General features: G+C 35.4%; 3 protein-coding genes across 4 annotated transcripts; all 3 read right to left on the bottom strand.

The window, feature by feature from the left end:
- Positions 1 to 2,137: 2,137 nt before the first annotated feature.
- LOC120149883 (RING-box protein 1a-like) lies at positions 2,138 to 4,635 on the bottom strand. Its single transcript, XM_039162585.1, has 5 exons — positions 4,443 to 4,635; positions 4,305 to 4,355; positions 4,136 to 4,195; positions 2,508 to 2,579; positions 2,138 to 2,402 (listed from the first exon to the last, which is right to left on the bottom strand). The coding sequence occupies exons 1-5, from the start codon at positions 4,576 to 4,578 to the stop codon at positions 2,365 to 2,367; spliced, it is 357 nt and encodes a 118-aa protein (XP_039018516.1). The 5' UTR covers positions 4,579 to 4,635; the 3' UTR covers positions 2,138 to 2,364.
- A 686-nt stretch (positions 4,636 to 5,321) lies between these two features.
- On the bottom strand, positions 5,322 to 13,712 carry LOC120149882 (protein CTR9 homolog). Of its 2 annotated transcripts, none has more exons than XM_039162583.1 (24): positions 13,437 to 13,712; positions 13,155 to 13,221; positions 12,834 to 13,028; positions 12,527 to 12,627; positions 12,193 to 12,246; positions 11,994 to 12,110; positions 11,806 to 11,869; positions 11,480 to 11,694; positions 10,837 to 10,921; positions 10,186 to 10,286; positions 9,995 to 10,087; positions 9,706 to 9,774; positions 9,486 to 9,578; positions 9,038 to 9,304; positions 8,466 to 8,546; positions 8,221 to 8,379; positions 7,943 to 8,038; positions 7,453 to 7,554; positions 7,265 to 7,372; positions 6,965 to 7,189; positions 6,439 to 6,705; positions 6,251 to 6,322; positions 5,827 to 6,144; positions 5,322 to 5,649 (listed from the first exon to the last, which is right to left on the bottom strand). In XM_039162583.1, the coding sequence occupies exons 1-24, from the start codon at positions 13,575 to 13,577 to the stop codon at positions 5,455 to 5,457; spliced, it is 3,285 nt and encodes a 1,094-aa protein (XP_039018514.1). In that variant the 5' UTR covers positions 13,578 to 13,712; the 3' UTR covers positions 5,322 to 5,454. The 2 variants fall into 2 exon arrangements, with proteins under 2 accessions (XP_039018514.1, XP_039018515.1); XM_039162584.1 differs by having other exon boundaries at positions 5,322 to 5,651; positions 5,832 to 6,144.
- A 575-nt stretch (positions 13,713 to 14,287) lies between these two features.
- Positions 14,288 to 15,890, bottom strand: LOC120149934 (transcription factor MYB1-like). The gene is made up of 3 exons (XM_039162644.1): positions 15,739 to 15,890; positions 15,359 to 15,488; positions 14,288 to 14,854 (listed from the first exon to the last, which is right to left on the bottom strand). Exons 1-3 carry the CDS (start codon positions 15,869 to 15,871, stop codon positions 14,326 to 14,328), a joined length of 792 nt encoding a protein of 263 aa, XP_039018575.1. The 5' UTR covers positions 15,872 to 15,890; the 3' UTR covers positions 14,288 to 14,325.
- Between the last annotated feature and the right edge of the window lie 2,753 nt (positions 15,891 to 18,643).

Here is an 18,643-nt window from a genome sequence, read left to right as displayed (position 1 = left end):
AAAAAAAAAATTTTGCCGCCGATGAACGGCGGTCGCCACCATTCAACGGAGGCGACGAGGCGGCGCAGGGAGCGGCCAACGGCCGGATTCTGGAAATATGTTGCCGTGTTCTTCATTTGTTGAAGAACAGGCGAGAGAATTGAAGGATAAGGGGGAGCATCTGGGTTTTGAGAAGAGAGAAATGAAGGAAAATTAAAAAATTTAACTTTTATATTATAACCCAGACCGACCCGTGACCCGACGGATCCCCTAGGAGATCCGCGTGTTTTTGTAAATATTAGGGTAAATCACCCTATTAATCCCCAACGTTTTTAAGACCCCCATTTTAACTCGAAATTCAATTTTCAATTCCGATTTTCTTCTGAAATTGACCCCCATTCTGTTTCAATTTCCAATTTAGTCCCGATAAAATTTAATTTGTGTTTTAACTTTGTTTTTTAATCTTATTTTAATCTTATTTATCTTTATATTATTTAACATATTACGTTTTATCATATATATATTATTATTAAATATATTCATGTTTATTTTCTTCATTTTACGCCATATCTTTTTACTATTATATATATATATATATATATTTATTTAGTTTTCCCTTTGTTATTATTACCTTTATACATATATTTTTAATTAATTACATTTATTTTATTTATTTATTTTTCTATGTTTTATTTTGTTTATTTCTTATGGTCCTTATTTTCGGTTCAATTTCACTTTTTTTTCGAACATCTCTTTTCCTTTAAGGTTATTTCAATCGATCAATGGTAAGTTTTGAATCGTTATTTTACCTTTTAATTTAAAATTAAAATTTTCTTAATTAAAGACAACTGAAAATTATATAGTACCGAAAGGACAGTTCAAGGGTGCTAACCCTTCCTTGACTGTAACCGACTCCCGAATCCGACACATCTTTGGTAAGACGCAGATCAGGTAAAAAATAGGGTATCCAATCTACCTATTTTTTTTAAAATAAAAGATCAGTGACGACTCCAATCCATATTTTTCAAGTCGAAGCCCAATTCCGAGGCCCAACCGAAAGACGGTTGCGACACATAGTTTTGTAATTTCCTTGCATTTGAGTACGTTTTCTTTGAACATAAATAAATTTAAGCATATTATATCTCACGTTTTCGTGTATAATGTAGCAACAATAATGTTAATCGAACTAAATATAATGGGTTTGATATATGAATTGTTGAAGTTGTACCAAAGGATTCTTTGTTATTCGCCTCAGGGTTACGGACTTCGTGATGGCGAACTCGGATTCTCTTATACCTACGTAAGAGCTAAGCTCGTCGACATTTTTTTTAACAATCTTTGCTTAATGTTTAGAAGAGGATGTAAGAAGCCTTACGTTTTGCTTTTTGTCTCTTTCAAAGCAGAAATCGGAAGAATCGGAAGTCGCGTCGGTTTTGGAAGTGGCTATGGTACCGAGTTCCTGTTTGTATTGAATCCGGATAGCTTGTTTATACACATTGCCTACTGTGAACTTCAGTCTTAATTCCGAATCGCTTTTTTGCAGCAAAATGCCGTGCTTGTCGTGGATCTGCTGTTGCTGTTGTTCCGAGTGCTCTTGTCATCTGAAATGCACGCCTTGCTGTGACTGCAAACATCCATGCGATTGCATTTTGTGCAACTGCGGTTCGTGTAAAGGCAGCTCGTGCAACTGCTGCACGGGTACCGGTGATTCGTGTTTAAGCTGTTGCAGAATTCCAAAACGGCAGTGTTGCTCTAGTCCTAAACCAACAGCAATCTCATGCAGCCGGAATTGTTGTATTTTCCGGTTTCCTTCTTGCACGGATTGTTGTTGCAGATGGAAATGCTGCTATCCTAAATGTCCGAAGGTAGGCCTTTGCTGCAATTGTACAAAAAACTGTTGTAACCCATGCTCCTTACTGTTCTAATATACTAAATGCAATTTTCTGGTGGAATGTTTGATCCTACCTAATACCTGTTGATTTCCTATGACTCAAACTCGAATCTAAACCTGACAATTTAAATTGGGATAAACCCAAATCCAAATATGTGTTGAACACAAAAGACTTGAGCTGTGAAAAATCCAAGTTCGAAAAATTCAAACTTGAAATGATTCAGCTCAAAAAATCCGAGTTACAAACCTGATTGGCAAGAACCCAAGTCCCAAGAGAGAGAGGGGAAAGATTAGCACATGAATAATTCTCAGTAAAATTTAAGCATATTACACTCTGTATAGCAAATTTCAAACCCTAATTCATAGATCCAAATGTTTCCCAAAATATTTAAAAGCAAGTGCAATAAAAGTCGAGAAAGCTGAAAATTATATCATCTTCATCCATGCCATGTGAGAAAGGTAAGTGAGTTCAACCGATAACAGTTCCGGAAGATTTAGTGACCATACTTCTGGAACTCCCACTCACTATTATCTGCAAAATCAAAAACACAAAGACGGGATCGCTATGCAGTTAACAAATATGGGATGAGGCGAAATATCAAAGCGAAAATAAGGCACTGGGAGGCAAAAATCATACCCAATGGGCACACTTGACGAGTCTTCAACCATCGGCTGATACAGTGGAAGTGAAATGCATGGTTGCAGACCCCTAGGAATGAAAAGCAATTACATATTCAATCAAAGATGAATTTCTATGTTTATTTCGAACAAAAACAGTAAAGGGTGAGTTTCAGTGTTCATTTAGGTGAAACACAACTAATATAGGTAAACCAAAAAAATTTCGAGACCAAAACATTAATCGACAAGCAAATATATTTTAACCATGCTAAAGAAGGCGGTTCTGTTTTTCATGTTATCACCCACACGCTTTAATAGTTTCTCCAAACTTCATATGAATCCTAAAGAGAATTCATGGAACAAGTAAATTACCCCTTAACAAGCACTATATTCATCACTCTAATTAGGAAACAACTAAAGTTTAGGGATCAACAATTTTGGCAAACAACATACAACCATCAAAGGAAAAGCAAACGATATGGTTCGTTTTACTTAGTCCGGACCAAAACAAAGAAAATATTCATATAGCTTCAGGATACAAAATAATCTGACATTTTACTTATAACTTAGAAGTGCATAAACACCAAACGCAATTCAGCAAAGCAACAAAATCTATAAAATAATGCATCTCATGCCACTAGGAGTAAATTAATAAATTGGCTATTGGCAGCATTCACAACTGAGCTGTTTTTACCATTCTCACTTGCAGCCTAGTCTGTAACAAGAACCATGGCATTCGATGCTTCCTGTCCTGCTCCTGTCTGGCAAAGAGCCAAAGAGGCAAAGACTATAGCGTGTCTACTATTGCTATTGATTTAACCTCCTAATATAAAGTAAGAAGTGTCACATTCCCTTTCACTCGCCACAGCCTCTCTACTCAAGCCTAACGGCAGAGCTCTTGCTGCACTCAACTCAAAAAGGCTCTACAAGAACGATAGAGGGAACAGTAACTATCACGCGCTGAGCGAGCAGCAAGGTTTTTGGCAAATCATTATGACTCAAAATTGAATAGCTCCCTATCAGCTTAATTGATTCATCGCCATTAGCACCTTAAAAGATACATATGTTCTAATAAAACACAAAAGAGTACGGGAATAATTTCGTCTAAATTACAATTAATTTATTATCTTCTACACTCAACAAGAATATCCTCTCTTTAAATGATGAAACCACCATAGTTTCGTCAACTAATTTGTTCTTGTCCACCCCAATACAAGAACACTGCTGTACAATCAAAACATGCAACTACAAGTTATTATATAAGTTCCAAAATCTCAATTGTTGTGTTTGGTATATTATATACTTGCATCAAACATCAGAATCACTTATCCCCGAGTAATACTTGTATAGATAAAGGTGATAATGTGAATAGGAGGCTATGTGTTGAGTGGGGGCTTCTTTAATTGAGGTTGCCTTCTGGTTGTCGGTTGTAGTTCGACTACATTCTTTTAATGAAATTCTTGATTTATTCCAAAAAAACTTATACAATGAGAGCTCTAAATAATTCCTGAATTAAACATTGAGATATCGAAGCACACAGACACGCACATAATGGTGTAATCCCCAACAAAGGAACATGTCCAAGACATTATAACACGGTGTAATTTGGTAAGAACGGTTTTAGGGAGTGGAAAAAGATAAACATACCCCAAGCGACAGTGCATTCCTCGCTGGTGGCGCTGGCTTGGTTTGCTTGGCATTCGATACCTAAAAACCAAATTAACATAACCAATCAGAATTCATCAAACCCTAAAAAAATCATAATTAGGATAAAAAAAAGAAATTGAAAAAATAAAATCAAGATAAAAAGACCCACAGAGATCCATGATGTGATTCCTGCAAATCGCACAATTATCCACAACAATATCTGCATCCATCAACCAAATCAATATGAAATGATTTAAGATAGAAAAAAGGCAAGAAGATGAAGTAAACAAGGGTTAGGGATCGGTACCCCAAGCCCAGAGTGCAACGGCGCTCCACTTTTTGATCTCGAAGCGCTTGGGCTTTTTAGTGGAGGAGGAAGCGGCGGATCTGTTTGAAGATTCTCCGACGGGGACCATGGGAACATCATAGTCTAGAGTAGCCATGACGGAGATTGAAAACCGTAAAGGGAAGGACTTTCAACGAAGATGTAAGAGAAGAACCAATATGTAACAACTTTAATTAAAGGAGAGTAATAAGAGAAATATGTACTAGGATGAAGTAAGGATGATGACATAAAATTTTGATCTTTAGAATACACTTTTTGGATTTATTTTTGACATAATATGAAAAATGTCATTAATATTTAATTAGATAATTATTTTATTCCTCTTTAAAATATATTTATAATTTTAACGATTCAATACTCACATTTTAAGATAAATTTTTAATATTTAATTAGATAATCACTTTAACCAATATTTTTTGAAACATTTTAATTCTCTAATATTTCAATTTTAAGATAAAAAATTCTCACTTTAAGATATTAATCATTTATTGAAAAATCTTTTTTACCTTAAAATAAAATTTTAAGAAATAAAATACTCTCCACTTAAAATTTTATTAAAAATATTCCTCTTGTTTATGTTTATTCTATTGTTTTATAATATATTATTTTACATTTCCCCAAATCATATATTTTATATCACAGAAGTTAATATAATAATATATAGAACTACAGTCTAAATATTCACAAAACATGTATTTTAATAAAACATTAACGATATATTGTTTATATTTAAAATTTTATTAAATTTAAGGGTGTTTTAAAAAATATATAACCCTATAATGTTACAAGAATAAGAGAACGGAATGATGCAAGAAATTGATGAATGGCGTTCGATAAACATCAATTAAATGGTCTAAAATGGCCATGGATTCTTAAATAAAAGCAAAGGGTTACAGATGCATAGTCTATAAACAACATTTCCACAATACAAGTTAAAATGAGCTTTGAATTCGGAATTCGTGTCCCTTCGATCTCAATCCTCATCGTCAAGCGCATCGCCTGCATTTCGCTTGTGATTATCTTCTCTAATTTCTCCTTCACTCTCTTGTTGCTCGGCCAAATCCTCCCTTACGGGGCTCGACTCAGATCTCCTTTGTGATGGTTCATCATCCTCAGATTCCGACCATGCCTGCCTCCGTCTTCCTGCAGCTGATGAGGGCACAGCAGCCTTCACAAATGAAAAACAAACTGTCACATCTCAGGCAATATATAACCCATCCCAGCGGATGTGCAAATCGACTAAAAATTCAATTTAGAAAAGCCATAAGCATTGGCGATATTAAACTCTAGAATACGACGATGTTAGATGCCGGTAAAAAGAAACGACTAACGTAAATGTTACAACCTCATCATCCTCCAGATCGGAATCCTCTAATCCGGCCGCAGCAAGAAGATCGTGAGGATTTTCACCATTGTCATCGTCCTGATCATTCATCTGAGTTGTGGATTCCCTATAGTTCCTGTTGGCATCTTCATCATCCATTTCTTCCCGATCATCCATCATGTCGGGTTCCTCATCATCTCTCTCGTAACGTGATCTATTCTTATCCTTCCTTCTCCTCTTTCCACCTTTTCTTCTTTTCTTCTCACTATGCCCACCCTCTTCATCATCGATTTCAGACCTGTCCCTTCGCCTGGAAGGGTTGCTACTCTTCCATTGCTCCTGGAGATTATAGCAGTCGAACAAATCATATTCAAAATCATAAAGCCAGCGATCTGCAATTGTTCAAAATCTATAACTGTTTAAAAGACGGTAGATGAAATCTTGCCTGCACGCGCTTGAAATGTTCCTCAGCCTGTTGGAGCCTTTTCTGTTCGTCTTCTTGTTTTCTTCTCTCCAACTGTTTTGCCATAAAAGAAATTAAGCAATCATAAGCTTCCCTTGTTAAAAAAAAACGTCCGTATTTGTTAGAATCATAGATGTACAAAAAAATAAATCAAGTTTACACATGCAGACCAGATATTTTCTTTGCTCTTCAGCCTTACGACGGGCTTCCTCAGCCAATGCAAGCTGACGAGCTGCTTCTTGTTTCTGCCTGTTCTGCTGCTCTTCACGTTCAGCGGCTTCACGGTGAACTTTTGCAGCTTCAAGCAAGTGTTTGCAATACTCAACATGTGTGTTAATCTTCTTCTCATCAAACCCGTGAAGATGAAGGTTTGATGCAGCAGATAATTGACTAAATATGCGAACGGCATTCTCTAGCTCTGCAACCGTTGAGCGAACCTATAAACATGGAAAAAAGGGAAGAGGATTAGGCGCATATCGATTTCTTTTCGTTCACTGAATCCAGTTGTAAACAACATTGTTTCAACAGAGTGACTCGTGAATGAAATGGATCACAACTTAGCCTCATTTCAACTACACTACGACAAGTAAAGAGAATTTCAATTACAACATCATTTCATATGAAACCTTTCCCCCAGGAGAAGAGTATTGGATAAAGGAAAAAAAAACAAAATTGATATGATTTCGATGAAATAACCTCATCTGCAGTCCTTTTGTCCTTCTGTAGTGTCGAAGTCGAGAATTTCTGCATTGCTACTCCAGCATCAAACCTTAGTGTGTAATTTGAAGGAGCTAAGTGGATGGCTCTCAATAAAGTTTTCTTGCATTCTTGCCATTGTTCAGCTTCATAATGAGTCCTAGCTAGGTAGAGAAGAATTTGAGAGTCTGTATTGTAATAGAACTTCCTCAGGCAATTTTGATACTGCAAGAAAGCAAAAATTATCAATTGTAGGAGTGCAAGATTAATGTAAAAAAGAAAACGTTTTAAATCACTCACCATTTTTACAGCTAAAGCAAAATTTCCTTGAGCGAAGAAGATATGGGCCAAGTTTATCCATACATCAGGCATTTGGACAAAAACACTCCCGCTTGCACCTTCTTGGACCTACAATAACCGTAACTATATTACAAACTTTCAAATTTTATGTTACAAGCGTACAAGATGAAACAATTACGAACGCAGACCTGTGTAAAAATGTCTTTTGAAACATCAAACTGGCCCTTTTCTGCCAACACTACTCCTGCACCATTAGCAGCATATAAATTATCCGTATGCTGAACAAGGACCTGCAATGTACGTGAATACACCAGTATCAGCCAAATTTATTCGATGCAAAACATAAACCATTAGCACAACACGAATGAAAAGATATGGAGTTCAGCAATGAATCTATGTCTCAACAAGGATATCAGAAGTCAGATCCATAGGATCTCTTCCTCCTTGATGCGAAATGGTTTATCAGTTTGAAGAAGAAAACTAGTAATACAGAGGAACACCATCAGACTTTATGTTACTTTTCAGTTGTGTTGGATACGTGTATGTACCCAACACGGGTCCTTCAAAAAATATAAAGAGACCAAGCAACATATATCAGAACCTCTAGTTGAATAACATATTAATAAAAAGTACAGAAAAATGGCACTTAACAGAGAAAAGTGAACAATAAAAGCATACCCTTGTGTACAATTCCTTGGCCTTTTCCAAATGGGTAGCTTCCAACTTGGGATTTCTTTTCTCATTGCGAATTGCTGCAAAGTAGTTCCAGTTCCCCTACAAAATATCAAAATAAACAAAACAAAACATAAGAATGAGATGCAAACAAGTGAATCCAAAACTTGAAAGAGCATTGGCAGAAGTTGTCAGAGAAATAAATGTCACTGTTGAGAATTGAGTAAAATGAATGCAAGTTAATGGAGAATAATTTTACTATCCAAAAATGACTTCTTACGCACCAGAGAAAGAATACCATAAGAATCCTTCCCATTGGTTGCATCACTAGCAGAACGCAAGGTTTCCTTTGCTTTTACCCAGTCATCATTCTTGAGCTCCAAGTCACCAAGCATGGATAATGCATTGGGGCATTTGTCATTCACTTTCAGTGCCTCATTAACCTATGCGTATAAAGTTGGAACTATGATCAAACAAACAAGTATAAAATAATATAAGAAAATAGGAGTTTTATTGGGTTAATAACAACCAGTTCAATGCTTAATTGAAGATTATTTCGAGCTTTTGCAATGGCAGCTAGCCTCAAATAAGCATCAACGTAGTCTGGATACTGTCAAGAAGTAAAGGAACAAACTTGTTAAACAAAATTGAGAATACATGCAAATAATCTTTAAAAGGAAATAGATGATATCTGATTTTCTTCAGACCAAAACATGGCATTTGGTCAACCATGAGGTAATTTAAATAATCAACATGTAAATAATCTTTAAAAGGTTTGGAGATATACCAAAGAAAAAGGATAACAACAGGCTCATTATATTAATGGTAGGTCTCATATAACATGCAACATAATATGTATAGTTTTAAATCATGCCTGCAACAGTGGAAATTTGGACTGTATTAAGCTCTAAAACCAATTGACAAACTGCAACAAATCAGCTGTCTTAAAGCCAACTATCAAACATAATCAAAAATAAGATTCCCCTCTAATTCAATGGTCCCCGTACATCTAGTCAAATAAATGCCTTTGTCCAGGGTAATCACTATTGGGGAAAGGTGCTTAAGTAGAATATAAGGGAAATGCACATTTGCAGATCTTACCTTGAACAATATCAAGCGATACAATATGTTTGCTATTCCTGTGTTATGCAGCTGCTCATGTAATCGGGCAAGGTTAAATACAACTGTTACTTTATTCCAGGGTAGTTCCACAGGAATACCGTCTTCCTCGAGCCTATGAAATACTTGCATATCCTTGTAGTCCAGGATAGATGCACTAGCTTCAATAACATAGGATTTTGGCTTATTTCCTGTTAAAGCAAGCCATACACCATCTCCCAGAGCCTTGTTAAAGCTTTCCAGGGCAAGCTGTAAATATGAAACATCAGCTGTCATAAGTAAAGAAATACTAGGCAAGTTGACAATTGTGAAGATGTTACTTGCTGGGTACTTTAATTTGCAATATATAATTGTTTAACGGCAATAGCAACAAATATACAGACAGTAAAACTGATTAACATTGATTCAGCCATAAGAAATCTGCACAAACCTCGAGCTCTTCCCTTTCAAAATGAAGAACGCCAATATTGTTGAGCACTTCTACTGGCACAGCTTGACTTCCCTTTTCCAGAAGATTCCGTGCCTTTACAAGCATTTTGATTTTTTAAGAAAAGAAATAGTAAATAGATAAGATAACGCTACAACTTTATTGAAATTTATCTAGAAGCAAAGACTCAAGATTAGGCCACAATTAACAAGGAAGCCCTTACCGTTTTGAAGGCATCAAGGGCAGCTCCTGTGTCAGATGAAATTAACAATTCCCCTAGATCAAGAAATGCCTGTGTAAAGGCTAGATTAGAAACAGCATTACAAAAAAACTGCTTTAGTACAATGACAAGATAAAAGAATGCCAAAATTGCCTATCCTAAAATCCACCATCTAATCTCTGAAAATCGCGGCCAATCTTTCAAGAAAATTCCATGTTGAAGCATTTGCATACAACAGTGGGCATCATAGTCTGAACCATAATCCACGGACATCTTAAAGAATATAAATTACCTGAGCATCCCGGGGATCAATTTTCGCAGCCTTTCTCATAAATTCTTGGGCCTTTTCAACCTGACCAAGCTGAACATATATGTGCCCAAGAGCCTATAGGAAACAATAAAATTCAGTAAACTACAAAAGGAAAACCTTAAACAACATAACACTATAACGAACGAAAAAACAACAATGTCATTTCTACTCACCTTCAATGTCTCACAATTATCAGGGTAAACCTCTAAAACTTTTTCAAAGTTTGAAAGTGCACTCCTAAAATCTCCCGACTTAAGTTTCACTTGTCCCAAGCCTGTTGCAACAAAATCATTTTAATGGACAAAAGACATTTCAGGAGTAACATTTGACATAGAGTGTGTTTAACATTGCTTTTGGCTGTCCAAAAGCATTTTTTTATTGCAAAAGAATGCTAAACAAAGGGCTTTCCATCAAAAACAATTTTCAGAAGTGATATTGGAACCAAACCAAGAAGCTGACTGTTAAGTCTTTCCAAAAGCACATTTCAACTGCACTTTTCAAAAGTACTTTTTCTACAGAAATGCTAAACTAGCTTATAATCATCATGCTTTGAAATTCCAACATTTCATATCAATCATTTTTATAAACCATCTTATCTCACTCACCGTTAAACATTCGAAACTGTACCTCCCACCCGATTGATTTTGCCATTTCCAATATTAAAGTGTCACATTCAAATTGGTGATATTAATAGGGAAACAGGTATTACTTTACTGGTTAGTCCAAGCCTGAGATAATTGAGTTCAAACTAAAATAATCCAGAGAATAATGCACAAAATTAGTTGAATATTTGAACTCATAAGTATATTAAATGTGTTACTTACCATAGTAGGGAAATACAAATTCAACAGGCTTATTGATTTCCTTAATAGATGCCATGTAATAGTATCCAGCTTTCTCAAAGTCCCCCTACACTAAGAAGAAACAATATTGCTCCCATCAGTAATTTCAAGAATCAAATCATCACAGTTTGTCATGTATGACTAATTCAGTAGTTTTAGATTGCCAACATAAATTCAACAAGTTGAGATTTGAGAATATGAAGTAGCAAAGAAAAGTAGCATTATAGTTATTCCAAGCAGGAAAATTGTCAGTCTAACAGAACTTCAATGGTATATAAAGGAAGAAACAATCTTATTTATCACACTGAACAGCAACACAATCACTTTTATAAGAGTAATCATGGATAGTGACTGATTAATAGGAACCATCATCCATATAAAGGAATAACTAGGATAGCTTGTTCTATTTATCAGACAACCCTATCTAGTTCCTTGTAAAACAAAGCAAGATCAAAAGGGGAAAAGAGAGCCAGCTAGTGCATTCTCTATTGTGCTATGAACAAAAAAAAACAATATGATATATTGACACTTCCACATCGTTCACCGTAAAGTATGTAATAATAATGGTAATAAATATTAGTAAGGGCCTGTAAGAAACATAGATATAAAGTAATAGTATTTGGACCTTGCTATGATAAGAGCGTGCTAGATTGTAGAAAGAATGTGATTTTGTTGGTCCATGATTGGTGACAGCAAGAGCTGTTTCAGTCAGTTGCTCGACTAAAAAGTGTTGTCCAGTGAAGAAAAAGTGATTTGCTAGATAATTTAGTGCCATTGCACAATAGGGATATATCTCAAAAGCTCTACGCATTTTGTCCATGCCTTTCTCAATCCCAGCAGCTGTAAAGACATATTAAAGCATCATCACCAACACTGAAATCAGAAAATAGAACAATAAACAAACCATAGAGATATTTATCATTAGCTGAACAATCATATGTCCCAATATACCATCATTTGCTTGTAAATCCATGATTGCCAATGCAACAAGAGCTTCAACGTTTTCTGAGTCTAACTGCAAATATTGATATTTGAAGACAAAGAGAACAATCAGCATGCCATAAATTATTGCATTTAGAAACATAAACAACTGAAACAAATAAAAAAGAGATGAAATGTAATTGATTGAACCAAATTACCTCTAAAACTCGCTGAAATGCCTGTCTAGCCTTTTGAAATTGACCCAATTTATATCGACAGAGACCAATCCCAAGTCTGACAGCTCCAGGACAATTAGGATAAACTTGCAAGGTCCTCTTAGAAAAGTAAGATGTTATGTGAGTTAACAAACTTGTCATGATGTTAAATACTTGAGTTAAAAAAGTATGAACTGCTGACCTTATATAACTCCAATGAATCAGAATAACGACCACGATTGAACTCAACACATGCCTGAAGATATCCAGAACAGGTTAGTTGGGGGGGGGGAAGCAGCATGAATATATTAAGCAATGACCCAATTGGGTTTCCTGGGCCATTCCATCCAGAACTTTACATCTTTACAGAAGACAATGAGTTTCCTCAAAAATTTCTAATGCACTGTTTATCAATCATATAATGTACAAGTATGGTCACTAGCACAACAATATCATAAAAAATCTTCAATGCAATCAACAAATCTAACCACAATCATATTACATTAGATAGGGGGGAAAAGAATAATTAAATACACCTGGCCAAGAAGAGCAGGAACATTATCACGATCTCCTTCCAAGACAATCTTAAACGCAGCAAATGCCTGTTCCACTTCACCTTTTGCCAGGAGAAGCTGACCTGTAAATAGTAGACATTAATTGATAGCAAACAATAAGTTCATCATGAACTAGACTAGACACCGAGTATAATCTCATATCAATAGGAAAAGTCACGTAAATATACTTGAAACTAAAACCAAGTCCACAACACTATCCCGCTTTTATACTTGTAATTGAAACTCTAATTAGATATGCAACAACACAAAAAAGCCCAAAAATGTTCACCTTTGCCAACCCAAGTTGAAGGCTCGTGCATATCAATTCTTGATGCTTTATTGTAATACTGAGTAGCCAAAATAAAATGTTCCTCTTTTTCTCTTTGTCTTGTCTCAATTTTTCCAAGGTAGCTGTAATAAGCGCCTAAAGCATTTAGGATAGCAATCCTCTCGTATCTAACATCGGCATAATACTCATCGATTTCTACAATAGGAAAAATACAACAATCAGAACATGCGATAACAATTAACCAGTTACCACAAATTCAACAAAACCGGTAGCATAATACCAAACCAAGAAAAAGAGCATGAATAAGAAAACGCATAATACCAGGACTGGATCCTTCTTCCAGAATTTGTCGAAATTGTTCAACCTTCCCTTGCTTAAAGTATTCCCTCTAAATCATTAAGAACAAAATTAACGAATATAAAGAAAATCTCAAAGACAAGTTTAAAGAAACAGTTACAGTTTCAAATTTCAGCTAATTTTCGCAATCGCGTTAAGAGGAAAGTGAAAAATAAAATCCCAAAACCTTGTCGTAACATGATTGAGATGATTCCACGAGTTAAATACATAAATTTACAAGGAATTAAAAGAGAACAAAGAGCGAACCGCGATGATGAGCCAAAGATCGAGAGGAGCTTGCTCGGCTTTGAGGATATCGAGAATATCAGAAGCATCCCGGGGAAGTTGATCCAGAGCCACTCGCACTTCCTCCTCTGAGTTTTGAACCGGTATGTACACGCACGCCATTGATTGCTAGATCGAAACTGAAATCTTCCCTTAAATCGATAAAAACCCTAGATATATAACTACCTCCGCCTCTTGTTCTTTTGTTTTTCTAATCGGGGCGAATACCTGAGCGGAGACTGAACCGGTGGATTTTGCCGATCCTGTACTTATAATGTCTTCTCATTAGGGATTTAATCCCATACATGTTCGGCAAAGTTTAAATAATTAAAATTATTTAAATATTAAGTGGGTAACTATACTGGTGGCCCTTTTGTTTTTTGTTTGTTCGATTTTGGTTACTGGTTCAAATATTTTTTAGTTCTGGTACCTTTTATTTTTGATCCGTCTTATTTTCTGTTACTAAAGTGGCACGCTAGTAAAAATGGTTAAATTTTAATTTGACTCCAAAATTTTAGATAAAATATAAATTTAACCTTAAAATGTACATAAAATACAATTTAACTCTTAAACTTTATATAAAATATTAATTTCACTCGAATATAATGAATAGTTATAATATTGATTTATATTATTTTTCATATAAATTATGAAATGTGATTTTTACTTAACGACAATGCTCAAAATATTATCTAATCGGGTTAACTTCTTAATTTTTATAAAATGTTTAATAATATTATGTTTTTAAGTACGTTAAAATTCACAATATCCAAATTATTACAATAATAATCGTATTAACTAAACTAAAACTCAATCGACCAACTTCCCTTGCCTGACGCTCAATTCTTATTACAACAACAGAACTATTAAACTACAAATATTGGTTAATCCATTCATCTTCTATGTTCAGATACGAGGCTAGGCTTTGAAGATCCAAGGTTTCACTTGTCCGAGAAAACGCAGTGCCATCCCTCAAATCATCCATTGATTTGCGAAGCTCGTTCACTTCATCCGTAACCAAGTCGAAACCATCACCATACCTCGCGTTATTGACATTTTCATCACCTTGTTGAACTTGACGGACCTCTGAGATCGGATCATATTCGGGTAAGAGAAGTTCATCGATGTCGAAGTCCATCAAGAAATCTATGGAGTTATTGTCCTCGTTGCCGCTCGAAGAAGACAGACTAACGGTTTTGGGTTCGAGGTCTAGAGTAAGGTTGACGGCCTTGCTGCACTTAACTGCCTTGGTACGAATCACTTTGTGAGAAGCTTCTGTGGTAGCTATGGGAGAAGTATTTTTCTTTTGGCCTTGCAATCTTTTACCCAAATTTGTGTTCCAGTAGTTTTTGATTTCGTTGTCCGTTCGTCCCGGTAATCTGCCGGCGATGAGAGACCACCTGAAAGTATCGAACTTTCATTACCAAAAGTTATAAAAATATATTAAAATGATCGAACACACTAAAATTTTAACTGAAACGAAACGTACCGTACATGTTACCTAAAATAACACTTGAACAAGAGTTTCATTTAATGCAAAAAGAGTGTCGAGTGCCATTTTCTACCCTTTTTTCTTAAAGATGTGGAAACTCATTTACTCTAAAATTGAAAAGTGAAAAAAAGGTCAACATTTGATATTGATCCTTCTACTATGTTCAAATTTGAGATTAATCATTGTACTTTAATTTGACACGATTTAATCTTTTTCTTTTATGATGATGACGTGTTTGAAGGAGTGTTTTCTAAAAAATATTTAAAATATAATTAATTGGAGTAATTAGCTGTCAACTACATATATGTCAACTAAAAATATAAGAACTAAATCTCAAATTTAAATATAGTAGAGAGACAAAAAACCAGAATTTATCCAAAAGAAAAAAATATATATAAGAGTTACCTGTTACCTGTTACCAAGGAGCCTGTGTAGTCTAATAATGAGCTCTTCTTCTTCAATAGAAATGTTTCCTCTCTTAATATCCGGCCTCAGATAATTCAGCCACCGGAGCCGGCAACTCTTCCCACATCGCTTCAACCCTATATCAACCACATTCATTACAAAGGACATTATATCAACTTGGTCCTCGAACTTTTGTTCGGTCCATATTAATCCCTAAAGATTTTTATCTCATTTCCAGTCCTTTCGATAATGTCACGCTCTGATAATGTCACGCATGACACAATCTCAAAGTACCGCACAGTTAAAAGGACTAAAAGTTGGAAAAATTCAGGGACCAAGTTGAGGGAAAAAATTAATTGAAGGTATAATGGAGTAAAACAACAATACCAGCTCTATGAGGAAGGTCTCTCCATTTGCCTTCGCCATGAGTTTTGATGTAGTTGGTGAGGATTTGGTCTTCATTTGCAGACCATGCGCCTTTGTTCATCCCTTCCTTGGCACAACAAGGTTTCCTTCCCATCAGTTCACCGAGCTTTCACACGGTCACTTTTTTCTTCACTCGACGTCCTTTGTGTGCTGATAATCATGGGGCGAAGAATTAGGGTTTTTATATACCCTCTAGGTCCCTAGGAGAGCAGGTTCAACTAATTGTCAGCAACACCGTTGAGGGGTTGACGTTAGCATGTAAACAAGTATTTTAGATTATGAAACAAGTATTTTAGATTATGAGCCGTCTCGGCAGTAAAAAAAATGTGGTTTTTTTAAGGATCCGAATTTAAGAAGTTTTGTTTGTAGGGTATGTATGTATATATGTATTATTAATAGGCTAAGAAAAATTATGAACAAATTTAACCTTGTAGTCACTTGAGACTATTAAAAAAATAATCACTTGATCTAGTGAAATATTAAATCCCTTAAACATGATCAAGCGTTTGAATTTTAACTTATTAATGAAGAAAACAGAGTTGAAATGGTCACTCCCTTACGATAGGTCCATGCAACTAGGGATGGAACGAAGGTGGGAAGCGTGGGGGCAGTTGTCCCCCCTAAAATTTTTAAATTATCTTATATTTTATATTTTTTCTGTGTATTTTCTATTGATAGTTTATTTTCGTCTCCTAAAATTTTATAATTTCACTTTCTTCTAAAATTTTATAAATTCACCCTCTTACATAAAATCTTGCATTCGTAAATCTAATAGGTTGAAATACTTGTCATCGACACCATAGAAAGAGGCCGACATTAGCACGTAAATAAACATTTTAAACTATCAATTGGTTTCTGGAGTAAGATCTTAAATCATTTCAGTAAGATTAAAAACTAAAATTTTAATTCATAAATGAAGAAAATATAATATGAAAACAATACTCGATACCGATTCTCGAATTCTTGATTCATAAGTACGTGATGATAATTCAATCATCAAATGATTTAAATTGTTAGTATTATATAATATGTCTTTGCATGCGTAGAAGAAATACTATTATATTATTTAATTATAACACCGACCGAAAAAATATGCACTGATTAGTGCACGAATAAGATTAAAAAGAAATACTAATAACTTAGATATAAAATAGAGAAAATAACCTCAGTGACAAAAAATCCCATATAATATACGATTTTAACCAACTTTTTCCGGATTTGCCAAAATGACCAACAAAATCGTAATGCGATCGCTAATTCGCAACGCGATCTCCATTATCGCAAATTCGCGTTGCATTTCGCGTTGCGATAGTTGGAAATCGCGTTGCGATGGTATACAATGTCGTTGCGATTTTCCCAATTCGCAATGCGAATAAGTAAATCGCAACGCGAATTGGGAAAATCGCAATGCGATACTGACTATCGCAATGCGATACTTACTATCGCAATGCGATAATACAAAATCGCAACGAGATACTGACTTTCGCAACGCGATTCTGACTTTCGCAACGCGATTTACATAGCTCCATTCGTATTAACGCGTATTTTTTTTTTCAAATTCCAAACACGAATTTTTTCTTAATAAATCGGAAACTGAACCGTCCACAGTAATCGCAACTCATAACCTCAAACCCAAAAACACAACACTCAGTCCCATCTCCATCTCTCACTCTCTACGGCGAAATCCGTCCCCATCTCCAAAGATTTCCGTCCCCATCGTCGGCGAAATCCCTCATAACCATTCACAGTCAAAAATCCCTCACAATCATTCAGAAATGGAAAATCAACCTCCGAGGGTTAGTTTTTTTAATTTTTATTTTGAATTTTTGCATTATTTTAGGTTTTTCATATTGAGGTTGATGATAAGTTTACTAGTAATTTCAATAATAGATTAACCATTTCACTTAGATTTCTTATTAAATTCATTCGATTGCTGCCAATACTGCTAAACTGTTTAGCCTGTGAAGTTAGTATTTGTCTTTGCTTTGTCTTTTCGTTGAAGTAATGCAGAAGAATAGTTTCGAGAATGAAAATCGCAACGCGAAATAACTATCGCAACGAGATAATCGCAACGCGAAACCAAAATCGCATTGCGATTTTCATTTCTCGTTGCGATTTTCATTTCGCGTTGCGATTTTCATTTCGCGTTGCGATTTTTATTTCGCGGTTGCGATTTTCATTTCGCGTTGCGATTGTCTGGTCGCGATAGTCATTTCCGCGTTGCGATTCTCATTATCTCGTTGCGATTTTCATTTCAACCAAAAGACAAAAACAGTGTTGCAAATTTTAGTTTCAAGAATAAACTACTATTTATGTTTATTGTTTTGTTTTTGGTATATCTTGACAGTGTAATTTTTTGTATATCTAACTTGGTATGTTTTATTTTTTTTGTAGAAATTTTTTTCGGCTTCATTGACATTAAGGAATAAAGTTAGCCTAGCCACTACAATGCTTCGAAGCTTTCACTGCACAAAGAAAATTGTTTGAAGAAACCTGCTTCGGGCCATGGCTGAGAGTACAGCATCCGGGTGGAGATGCTAGTTTGACCCATTTGTGGCTTCAGACCATGACTAGCGATCTACCCGACAGTATACAACGTGGTGAGAAGAGATATGGTTTCATTTTCCACCGGCGTATACTTGTTTTGGGCGGAAGGAGTTCTGCTTAATCACTGGTCTACGATTCGGACACTATGATGTAGGCCGATACACTCGTCATATCACCCGCCCATCATGGTTATCCAGGGTTTTTCCTGATGAGTCAATAGAGAAGCCGAACTTACACGTCGACGACATGAAGAAATTGTTTAATAAGAAAGATGGTTTTACTCGGATGAATGACGTCGATGTTGTCCGAGTATGCCTTC

Source organism: Hibiscus syriacus, unplaced genomic scaffold (assembly GCF_006381635.1).
Source record: "Hibiscus syriacus cultivar Baekdansim isolate YM2019G1 unplaced genomic scaffold, ASM638163v2 tig00111013_pilon, whole genome shotgun sequence".
In the NCBI taxonomy this organism is placed as follows: Eukaryota; Viridiplantae; Streptophyta; class Magnoliopsida; order Malvales; family Malvaceae; genus Hibiscus; species Hibiscus syriacus.
The sequence above is the reverse complement of the archived record's forward strand: the minus strand, read 5'-3'. Positions and strand labels throughout refer to the sequence as shown.

What these genes read in the sequence shown, in the direction of transcription:
- LOC120149934 (XM_039162644.1), bottom strand. Translation starts at nt 15,871, where the DNA reads ATGGGAAGGAAACCTTGTTGTGCCAAGGAAGGGATGAACAAAGGCGCA. An exon ending in AGACCTTCCTCATAGAGCTG is followed by an intron (nt 15,489 to 15,738) that starts GTATTGTTGTTT and finishes TGGTTGATATAG; the next exon opens with GGTTGAAGCGATGTGGGAAG. An exon ending in CACAGGCTCCTTGGTAACAG is followed by an intron (nt 14,855 to 15,358) that starts GTAACAGGTAAC and finishes CGATACTTTCAG; the next exon opens with GTGGTCTCTCATCGCCGGCA.
- LOC120149882 (XM_039162583.1), bottom strand. Translation starts at nt 13,577, where the DNA reads ATGGCGTGCGTGTACATACCGGTTCAAAACTCAGAGGAGGAAGTGCGA. An exon ending in GGAAGAAGGATCCAGTCCTG is followed by an intron (nt 13,029 to 13,154) that starts GTATTATGCGTT and finishes TTCCTATTGTAG; the next exon opens with AAATCGATGAGTATTATGCC. An exon ending in CATTTCAGCGAGTTTTAGAG is followed by an intron (nt 11,870 to 11,993) that starts GTAATTTGGTTC and finishes CAATATTTGCAG; the next exon opens with TTAGACTCAGAAAACGTTGA.
- LOC120149883 (XM_039162585.1), bottom strand. Translation starts at nt 4,578, where the DNA reads ATGGCTACTCTAGACTATGATGTTCCCATGGTCCCCGTCGGAGAATCT. An exon ending in CGTTGCACTCTGGGCTTGGG is followed by an intron (nt 4,356 to 4,442) that starts GTACCGATCCCT and finishes TGATGGATGCAG; the next exon opens with ATATTGTTGTGGATAATTGT. An exon ending in TCGTCAAGTGTGCCCATTGG is followed by an intron (nt 2,403 to 2,507) that starts GTATGATTTTTG and finishes TTGATTTTGCAG; the next exon opens with ATAATAGTGAGTGGGAGTTC.